Source organism: Polyergus mexicanus, unplaced genomic scaffold (genome assembly GCF_030449975.1).
Source record: "Polyergus mexicanus isolate NDT 795.1 unplaced genomic scaffold, iyPolMexi1.0 SCAF_8, whole genome shotgun sequence".
NCBI lineage: Eukaryota > Metazoa > Arthropoda > Insecta > Hymenoptera > Formicidae > Polyergus > Polyergus mexicanus.
This window is the reverse complement of record NW_027223328.1, coordinates 6,182,717-6,194,373: the sequence shown is the minus strand read 5'-3', so window position 1 is coordinate 6,194,373 and position 11,657 is coordinate 6,182,717. Positions and strand designations below refer to the sequence as shown.

The 11,657-nt window shown below is 36.2% G+C and overlaps 1 protein-coding gene across 1 annotated transcript; it reads left to right on the top strand.

Annotated features, from left to right (window-relative positions):
* Positions 1 to 10,009: 10,009 nt before the first annotated feature.
* Positions 10,010 to 11,464, top strand: LOC138935272 (uncharacterized). The gene is made up of 3 exons (XM_070299721.1): positions 10,010 to 10,384; positions 10,622 to 10,979; positions 11,022 to 11,464. Exons 1-3 carry the CDS (start codon positions 10,010 to 10,012, stop codon positions 11,462 to 11,464), a joined length of 1,176 nt encoding a protein of 391 aa, XP_070155822.1.
* Positions 11,465 to 11,657: the final 193 nt, after the last annotated feature.

Here is an 11,657-nt window from a genome sequence, read left to right as displayed (position 1 = left end):
GCGTGTCCGACTCGAGTTCTCGTCGAGCTCTCGACCTGAGCGGTATAAAGCGCAGAGTGATCTACCATAGATTACGATTAACTAATTGATTAAATAAATTCAATCAAACACAAATATATCAAATAGTAAACTCAAGTTAGTGAACATCGAAGAAACAAAGAAAATTACCGTACTTGGCCTAAAAGGAAATAAAATACAAGAAAAAGAACCTAACCTCAAATTGCCACTCAATGTGGCAATTAATGAAATTATTCCACAAAACCATGAGGACAAGGCACATTGCACATCGATCAAATTCAGTGAACTGTTTGAGACCGAAAATATAATAAGAAACAAAAGAAAAGCAATAGAAAATAATAAAGAAGTTAAATCAAAAATGGCAAAGCAAAATAAACCCTACTCAATAGAAACAAATAATCGTTTTAACCTATTGACAGATATTGATGATACAGAAATGGAATATGAAGACTCTAATAACGAACAAGATTGCTGCACGACAAATAACAATCCTGGGAAATCAAGGATTCCCAAAAATTCAAGTGGCAAGCAGAAGCTTCCGCCAATAATCATACATGGAGAGGTAAAATCACACAAGGACTTTATAACTAAAATAAAAGATATAACTTGCAATAAATTTCACATTAAGTATCAAGCTAATCGCACGGCTGTACATACAGACACTCAAGAAGACTATCAAAAATTAATCAGGATTTTGGATACAGATAGAGCCCAATATCACACATTCACACTAAAAGAACAGAAAACAAAGGCATTCGTCATAAAAGGCTTGCCTAAAAACTTAGATATTGAAGACATCAAGAGGGAACTGGAAGAATACGAAATCCAAGTCAACAATTGTAATGAAATGAGAGGTACGCACAACCCACTATACATGATAACAATTTATGGTAATATGAATATAAAGATATTAGCACATCAAGTTAGATATCTAAGCCACACCAAAATCAAATGGAAGAAGTACTACAATAAGAAAAGAATTACGCAATGTCACAGATGTCAGGAATGGGGACACGCAACAACAAACTGCCATGTCACACCTAAGTGTCTCAAATGTGCAGAAGAACATCTAACAAGAGAGTGCAAAAAACCTGCAACTACACCAGCTAAATGTGCAAATTGTGGCAGCGATCATCCAGCAAATGCAACAATCTGTGTAAAATACATCGAAAAACTTAACTGGATTACAAAGGCAACAGGGACAAACAAACAACTAACAAAAGGAAATAAGAACGTAGACATCATGGACGAAAATATCTTCCCCAGGCTCAGAAGAGAAACATTACCTAAGACGGAAACAATCAACTACTGGACACAGCCAAGCAGGATAAAACAAAAACAAGCAGCAACATCACAGGAAGCAGCTGATACCAACAACCAAATTCACTCGGACTTTAATTCTTTAGTAAATGAATTCAAAGACTTAAACAATCTCATTAACGTAAAAGAAATGCTAAGCGATATTAGAAGACTAAATATTAAACTATCAAAATGTACATCACATGTAGAGAAGTTTGAAGTGTTTTATAACTTTACAGTAGAACTACAACAAAAACATGGCTAAAATAGTTATATGTAGTTGGAACGCTAATGGTATTCGAGATAGAATAGCAGGTTTAATAGAATTTTTAAACAGGCGCAAAATCGGTATTATGATGATCAACGAAACTAAACTAAATGAAAAAGACAAACTAAAAATTAGAGGTTACAACTGTATTAGAAAGGATAGACAAAACAGAGCAGGAGGAGTAGCCATATTAATTAGAAAAGACATATCATTTCAAGAAATTAAATTGAACTCAAAAGTCACAATAGAATATGTATGTATCAGATTAGAAAGCAATATACATCTTATAGCTGCGTATAATAGACCGTTGAACAGAATTACAATTAGGGATTTAAATATGCTTGGTGTGGTTAATAGGGTCTTGTTGGTCGGTGACTTGAATGCTAGGAATAAAAAATGGAGATGTCACATAAATAACAGGAATGGAATAATTCTAAATAATTACATACAACACAATAATGTCACAATCATGTTCCCAAATGAACCAACGCACTTACCAAATAACGGGGGCACACCCACAACAATAGATATAGCAATAAATAAACAAATTAATAATTACACCGATATTCATGCATTGCACGAATTAGATTCAGATCACAATCCTATATGTTTTACTCTCCAAAATCAAAATCTAACAGACACAAAACATAAAACACTAGATTTTAAAAATACCGACTGGACTAAATTTAGAACAATATTAGATACTCACATAAAAATTAATAACAAAATAAGCAATCAGGTTGAACTAGACTCTGAAGTAACAAATTTAACAGCGGTGATTCAAAAAGCACAACAACAAACAGTAAAAATGATCACAAGGAAGAATCACATAACAAAATTACCGGATGAAATCATCGATCAAATAAAATGCAAAAATAAAACTAGGAAAAAATGGCAGCACACACGATTAAATATTTACAAAAAACTTCTTAATGAACAAACGCGTAAAATCAGAGTAAACATAATTAAACATAGTAACGAAATCTGGAGTAATAAACTCCAAAAACTAAATACTAAGGACAATTCTATTTGGAAGATGACCAAAGCTCTTAAGAAAACTTATGAACCTATACCTACTTTAATCAATAATAATCTTACGGCTATAACCGACAGACAAAAAGCAAATATGTTAGCAAAACACTATGAACAGGTACACACGATTAAAACAGATAACACTAAGGAACAAAATTCAATTGTTGAAAAAATAAATGCCTATTTAAATGAGAATATAGATCACCAAAATAATGAGTGGATTAAATGTATAACATCTCCAAGGGAAATTTGGGAACAGATCAAATATCTAAATTCATATAAAGCTCCTGGACCGGACAAAATTCAAAATATAATATTAAAAAACCTATCAAGAAAAGCGATAGTCCAATTAACATATATCATAAATGCAATATTTAAATTAGCTTATTTCCCACAAAAATGGAAAACCGCGTACATAATTCCAATACACAAAACAGGCAAAAATAAAACACTGCCAATTAGTTATAGACCAATAAGTCTCTTGGCCACACTAAGTAAAGTAACAGAAAAAATTATACTCATTAGGCTACAGAATCATGCAGAAACTAACAAACTCACTAAGGAACTCCAGTTTGGTTTTAGGAAAAAACGTAATACAGTCCAACAAATTGTAAGAATAGTTAACGACATACGCGCAAATTTTAACAAAGATAATGTAACAGTAATGCTGCTTTTAGACATTGAAAAAGCTTTCGATAAAGTTTGGATAGATGGTCTCTTATACAAAATGATGGAACAAAAATACCCACTTCACATGATTAAATTATTACAATCCTATATTAATAATAGAAGATTTAGGGTAACAATCAATAATAGTAAATCCAATACAAGGATAATTAGGGCAGGCGTACCGCAAGGCTCGGTCCTTGGACCAATACTATTCAACTTATATTTAAATGACATACCAGAGTTTCCTAAAACTAAATTGGCAATGTTCGCAGATGACACAGCACTATATGCGCATTCATTTAGCGCTATTGTGGCGACAAAACAAATCCAAATACACATAAATATACTTGAGCATTACTACAAACATTGGAAAATAACCCTAAATACAGATAAAACAGAAGCCATAATCTTTACCAGAAAATATAAAGAAAGTAAAATATTAACATCGATAACACTATACAAACAGCCAATTCAATTAAAAAATACTGTGAAATATCTCGGCATGTACTTGGATAGCAGACTAACTTATAAAGCACACATAAACACAACCATCAGAAAAGCATATGGAGTTATGAGACAAATATACTCATTAATGACTAAAAACTCCAAATTAAGTATAACCAATAAAAGACTTATATATATCATGATACTAAGACCAATACTATTATATGCAGCACCAGTGTGGTGCTCTGCAGCGCCTACTAACATCAAAATTCTGCAAACATATCAAAATAAATGCTTGAGATTAATTTTAAATACAGATAGATATGAAAAAATTAAAAAATTACATGAAGAAACAAGCATAAGTATGATACAAAAATATATTAATGAAATTGGACAAAGATTTTATGTTGCGCAACTGAACTATGGTATAGATTTAGTTAAAGAAACAATGTCAACTTAGACAAGTCAAGAAGACCAAAGAAATGGAAGTACAAACTAGCTTACGAAAACCTAAATGTACCTGAATTAGACTAAACTAAGTATGTTAAGAATTAAATTAAATTAAATTAAATTAAACTAAATTAAGATATATAGGTCTGACAAATAAAGTCAACAAAACATTTTTCTACAAACAGGTTTTTTACACTCAGTTTTCCTGTGAAATATGAAACGGAAAACACGCATTTTGTAATTATATAAAGAAAAACGTAGGCGTACATCTAATTGTAAGAAATAATACATAACTGAAGGTTGAGCCTTTGAGGCAGGGATTTCAATTAAATAGCACAATAAACTGTCATGTAATTTAAATAAGACCCTTATTTTGTTATATGTATATAAACAATGTAAATAAAGCTCAATTAAAAGTAAAATAAAAAGTGTCGACTCGCATGCCCGTAGTCGCAGGTTCGATCCTTATAACTTAATTTTTCTTTCTTTTTTTTCGTCCGAATAATCATTCACTAAATATTTTTTTACTTCTAATTAAAAATTTATTCATTTACAAGTTATTTTATTGAAAAAAATAGAAATTTTTAACATTTATCTTTAAACACTTTTCTTAATTTTCTTTTTATTTATCCACAAAATTTTTACAAATTTTTACATTACTTTTCTGACATATTTTTATTTGTAAATATTTATACAATTTTTCAATATAAAAGATATACCTAATACAAAAGATATACACAATTAAAAGTGCTTTCAATGCTGTTAGTTTTATTCAAATTTTGATGGTTTACAGAAACCAGAATGATAATTATCGTAGAAACATGAAAAACAGAAAATATCTCGACAACTCGCGCAACAAATAAAAGAAGATTTTTTACAAGAACAGGGTGTTTTGAGGAGATCCATTGGGAAGCATACCTCATTGACATTCATAAATATCGTTCTTTTGTTGGATAGTTTTGAAGCATACCAGGCGTATTGGATCATATTGCAGAATATCGGAGATGACAGTTGGTAATGGACTATTGATTGAATTTTTATACAATCTTCGCGGGAATTTATTTCTCGGTTTTGTTCTATTAAATCGGCGCAGTTTTGTATGTGCTTGATCAAATTTTTCACCTGCCTGTAAAAGTAAACATCGCAGGGTTGAACTAGAGGAGTGCACTTCGGAGGTATGACTTTCATAGTGCAAGTAGGCATCTTATCACACCCTGTTCGCTGTGTATATTTTTTGTATTAGGTATATCTTTTATATTGAAAAATCGTATAAATATTTACAAATAAAAATATGTCAGAAAAGTAATGTAAAAATTTTGTGGATAAATAAAAAGAAAATTAAGAAGAGTGTTTAAAGGCATGTAACGGGGTCACTTTTCGCGAGTGCGTGGATAAACTCGGTCGGGATCAGGGCTCGTGAAAAGGTGAGACACACGAAAGATTTTAGATATTGTCTTTATTTGCCTCTTTCGGCAATGGTCGATTTATAATAGTGAGCGCGCGGCGGATGGTGCAGCGCGCTAAATATAATGCGCGTAGATTATTCGGTGCGCGAGGTTCGATATATCGAACCGCTTACAATATTCGCAAAGCCGTGTTTATTTTGACGGCGCGCAAGAAATCGGGCGCGGTCGGTCGGCGCGTGTACGGCAAGGCCGTGTTTATTTTGACGGCGCGCGAGACGCGCAAGAAATTGGGCGCGGTCGGTCGGCGCGTATACGGCAAGGCCGTGTTTATTTTGACGGCGCGCGGAATAGAATGAACTATTAGGCGGTAGATATTTCGGTGCGATAATTATAATTATAGTTTTGTGATATTAGTATTAGTGTGGTCGCGGGATTAATTCGCGTGTTCCCAGTGGTCGGGGAATTCGAGCGGAGATCGAGTACCCTCGACCGGGCGGAGTCGAGAAAACTCGACGGGGCAGCGAACTCGCAAACCCACGGTCCGGCTAGCTGGAGCGGTCGAATGATAGACCGTAGTCGAGGAGAGCGGCGAACACTCCGCTCTCGTTGAGTCGGTCGGATTTGTGTCAGGAGTTCGGAGACTGCACGGAAGCCGAGAATGCTAGGCGGAGGCTGCGAACACGTCAACCTCACGTTCCGTCGTTGCTACGATTTTCAGGATCGGTTCTGGTATCTCGGAGCGTACTGCTCGAGCGGATTCAGGAATCGTTCTGGTCCCGAGATGCCGAAACGCTGTCTTCTTATACCCGAGCGTCTATCGGTAATTGCGTCGTTCGCCCCCGGGTGGGGATAACGACGCGTTGTTTTTCGGCGGGTAAATTACGGTAAACGCGTCGCTTCCCCTGGGCGAAACGACGCGGAGTTTCGGCGGGTGACGCTCGGGATCTTCCGGCAGCGCTCGGCGATGCTCGGTCTTCGGCGTAACGGCGGCCGTATAACGGCCATATGGTTGTTTATCACAACCGCGGTTTTGAGAGATTAAAAAAGGGCGCTAGGCGCCTCTGCCACTGCCCGGCTGGTGTTCGCCGGGCGGCAGACTTCCGGCTGGCTACGTGCCGGGTAACGATGGGGGGTGCATCGTTACAGACAAATGTTAAAAATTTCTATTTTTTTCAATAAAATAACTTGTAAATGAATAAATTTTTAATTAGAAGTAAAAAAATATTTATTGGATGATTATTCGGACGAAAAAAAAGAAAAAAAAATTAAGTTATAAGTATCGAACCTGCGACTACGGGCATGCGAGTCGGACACGCTACCGTCTCAACCAGACGGCCGCTTGACAAGTGAGAAAACTTTCTTATATATAAGCAACTTGGAAAACTTTAAGACGCTTTTTCTCGGAATTGGCTGGATAGTGCGCCCTATGACTTTAATATATTTACACCCTAAGGGTACACTACCACCACACGAAGGCTGATCCCAAACTGAATTTCCCAACCCGTGCCGTCCCCTTGTAAGTTTACTTATACTCTTTGATGAAATGCCGAGTGCGGAGTTTACTGATTAGGCACGTGCAGATTACAAAAATGTTATATTAAGTAAATGTTGATGGCAGAAGCCAATAACAAAACTGTAATTTTCTCATTTTTTTCACTTTTTATATGAAATCGTAAACTCCGCACTCCGTTATTATGTATACTTTAATTATGGAAAAGGATTTGTTGATCTATGATAGATAGAATATCTATTTATAATAAACAAAAAGATTTTGCATAATAACTAATATTCGCATTCTGTTGGAAAAAAGCACAGTATGACATCTTCTTAATATGATGTCGATGAATTTTTCCCTGCTGTTATAAAGTAGAGAAAATGTTACGTTTACATTTTATTACATGTATAATAAGAAAATATTTTATTAAATGTATAATAAAAAAAATATTTTGAAGAGACAATGCTTAATAAGAATGATGGAATTTGATTGGTACTATAAGCCTATATTCTCAGGCAGATATCTGAATTTTCAGTCGCGACATCCTCTTTGCCAAAAGAAAGACACGATCATTGGCCTTACAAATAAAACATTTCTGCTTTTGTATCCTAGATCTTATTTAAAAAATCTCGAGCTTGTTGTTAATATTCTATTGAATAATTATTATCCTTTATTCTATATATTTAAAATTACTAATAAAAGATTAAAATTTTTTATCTCAAAAATTAATTCTAAAAGTATTACTGGCACAAACAAAAAAGAAGTCTCATCTTTTTTTAATATATGTACCAGCCATCTCCGAATAATTCAACCAAGCGATTCGCGATTTAGATACAAAAGTAACATATATAGGCATAAACAAATTCAATCGTTTCATCAAATTACATAAAGATAAATTACCTAAAGATTTACATAAAAATGTAGTTTATAAAATTGCATGCAATAATTGCGACGCCTTCTATGCAGAGCAAACACACACGTAGATTTTTGAGTACCGGGATGAAGGAGCATCGCAATCACAAAAATACATCGCAATACTCAGTGATAACAAATCACAGACTATTAAATCATAAGTTCAATTAAGATAACGTGGAAATCTTAACTGAAGAACCGAACCTCAAAGAGAAATTATTGTCTACGATGATATACATAAAGAGACAAAAAATAGTATAATATATATTATATATTTACAATATTACTTATATATTTATAATACTACAAAAGATCAAAGCGTTGTAAAATATATTATGGACAGAGCATATCAAAGTCAATCACCTGACGACCATCAATCATTCGAAGATTGCAATTCATTTAAAAAGCTTAATGATGTTTATACATCTCAACAATATGACAAAAAGCATAGTTTTAGAGAGAATATAAGCAAAACATGGAACAACACATGTTTATTCTGCGAAAAAAATTGATTATTATGACAAATCAGTAAATAATAATTTGAGATTTATATCGAAAAATATGCAAATATATTGTGAAAAAATGACTCAATTGATCGCTTCTAACAATGAGAACAATGAACTGTTGCAACATATTAAAAATTTAGGATGTTTTTTTTTCTTATATAATTTTGCTATAGATTTTCGAAATATATGTATATGCCACTTGTATAGAATGTCCAACAAGTAAGTGACCAAACAAAAGGTGAATTGGATCAAACTAAGTCGAGAAGTCTTGTGAACCATTTTTTTATAACACTTAATAAAGGAATTATTACTGAGTAAAGTCTGATCAATCAGCGCCAACCTTTAGCCAGGCGCACATCGGTCATCCACGCGACGTGAAGTGTGCGCTACCACATATTACCAGACGCGTGGTTCATCGACAAGCGCCCGGCTAAAGATTGGCGCTGATTGGCTAGACTTTACTCAATAATAACTCCTTTATTAAGCGTTATAAAAAAAATGGTTCAAGACTTTTCGACTCAGTTTGACCAAAACTATTTCCACTAATAATTTCCAATAATAATTATTAAATTAGGAGCATGTATAATGATTGTTTGAATCGAGTATGAACGTCGCCAGTTGTATCATCGGCGGGCAATGCAATGAGGCGCTCGCCAGCGGCGCCACTGGCGCTGAGTGACGTGTTCGTATTCGCTCGACGCACTTGAGTTAGTTAGTACACACCGTTCGGCAGTAGTTTTAAGAGTTACATGTATTCCATTTATATTCATTAAATATTTACGTAGTTTATATCGAAGTTTAGTTTCATCTGTCCATCGAAATCAAACATTGGTCCTTCGAGCCGGATAAGGTGCAACAAGTCGAAGGTAGTAATACAGTCCACGAAACGAGAAGTACGAGAAAGGTTAGGTTAAACGAGACAGTACAATGGCCGAGATCACGAAATTCAGCAAGCAACGCGGATTTACCAAATCAAAGCTGACTAAACTCGAAACAAGGGTTGATCGAATACAAGAAGATCGAATAAGCCGAGAAGAAGTGGAGATATATCTCACAAGACTAGAAGAGATACAGAACGAGTTCGAGAAGATACAGCATGAGATCGCTGCCATCACGGAAACCGAGACCGACGACGCGAACGCAGCAGAAGACGCGGAATTCGATGAAAGGTATTTCAATCTGAAGGCTAGGCTAAAACAATGGCTAAATGGCATGACGGCGCAACGAACCAAGGCACGTTCGCCAGTAAATGACGAAGCGTTGACGCACGTATTGCAGCAAGGCGAGCTCATAACACGATTGAGCTTGCAAAGTAATGGTTCGCAATCGTCGAGCAGTGACGGCAACGCAGTCACGAGGTTATTAGAGCAGCAAACAGATACTGCGCAACCTCGCGGATGCGGGCGGAACTGTCAATCAGGAATCAAGGATTAAATTGCCGGTTGTAAAACTTCCGACGTTTGACGGGCAAACGGAGGAATGGAAGCGGTTTTCAGAAAGATTTCAGTCTATGATACATTCCAACGAGAATATACCAAACATTCAAAAATTTCAATATTTGGTTACCTCCTTAGATGGTTGCGCAGCAAAGATCATCGAATCAATCGAGCTGAACTATGCAAACTATGCGGTTGTATGGGAATTGTTGAAGAGGCGATTCGACGATCCAAGAGCTATAAAAAAGAAGCATATTCAATGCTTATTTACGATGCCGAAAGTGGAGAAGGAGTCAGCCATGGCGATTCGAGGATTAGTGGATTACACGTTGAAACATCTGAGAGTGCTAAAATCTCTAAATTTGCCTACAGATTCGTGGAACGAGCTTGTCATACATATGATCGAGGCTAAGCTCGATGCAGCAACTCTACGCACATGGGAACAAAGCGTAATTGCGGTTGACGTAACTCTAGTGTCTTTGACTGATTTTCTAGAGAAGAGATGCCAAATATTAGAGAGAATCGAAACTTGAGTCAAGGATAAGGAGATAACACGGAAGACCGAATCGGACAAAAAAAGGGCGAAATCTCATAGTCATGAGAAACCAATAACATTAGCTAATTCAACTGAATCTGGTAAATGCTATTTATGTCAAGGTAATCATTTTATGTATTGTTGTGATAAGTTTTTAGCGTTGGCGATTGATGATAGAATCAAGGAGGTTTGCCGGCTAAAGCTTTGCACCAATTGCTTACGCAATGATCACTTCGTGAAAGCCTGCAAGATTAGATCTTGTCGAGAGTGCTCTGGGAGACATAACACGCTATGCCATCGTCCGACAGCAGATAAGCACGTTCCAGGTGGCGCGAGTATCAGCGTGCAGAAAGTTCCGTCCTCGAGCGATGAGGCGAGCAATAACGTTGTCGTTCACCATGCAGTGAACGAGCCAACCAGAAGGCACGTATTCATGGCCACCGCAGTGGTCAACGCAATTCATTCGAATGGATTCATCGTTCCATTATGTATCCTGCTCGACAGCGCTAGTGAAGCGCATTTTATAACACACTCGGCGTGCAACTGATTAGGCGTCAGGCGCAATCGAGCTTCTGAAATTGTCACGGGATTAAGCGGGATCGAAAATATTGTGAGTCAATGTTGCAAGGTTGCTGTACAGTCGAGACATTCTAGCGTTTGCGCAACCATTCGCACTTTAATCGTACCTAAAATCACGAAAAGATTACCGGCAATCGAGTTAGATTATGACACGTTTAAAATACCGTCGAACATCAAACTCACGGACCCAGAATTTTATAAGCGAGGTTCTATCGATATTCTGATTGGAGCAGAATTCTTTTTTGACTGGCTAGAGTTGGGAAGAATCGAACGCGGAGACAATCTTCCAATATTGCAGAGTACAAAGTTTGGTTGGATAATCGCCGGATCGGTCGCGCGTATTGCTGTCTCTACTTTGCAATTGCACCACATTAGCAACATTGACATGCTCGTTAGAGCATTGCGAGACTCTTAATCAAACTTTGAGTAAATTCTAGGAAATCGAAAATTATAAAATTAATGCGATTCAACCGCGATTGAAGGAGGCAAAAGAGAGCGATGAGTTTTGCGAAAAAACAACCACGCGAAACGACAACAATAGATTTGTAGTACGACTTCCGTTTCTTGACGATCCGAAGCTATTAGGCGAATCGAGAGAGACCGCGAGG

Excerpts from the sequence above, each read along its gene's own strand:
- LOC138935272 (XM_070299721.1), top strand. The coding sequence starts at position 10,010 with ATGATACATTCCAACGAGAATATACCAAACATTCAAAAATTTCAATAT. Across the intron at positions 10,385-10,621 it reads TACGCACATGGGAACAAAGC|TTTTTAGCGTTGGCGATTGA; the intron begins GTAATTGCGGTT and ends TGTTGTGATAAG. Across the intron at positions 10,980-11,021 it reads TATCCTGCTCGACAGCGCTA|GCGTCAGGCGCAATCGAGCT; the intron begins GTGAAGCGCATT and ends GCAACTGATTAG.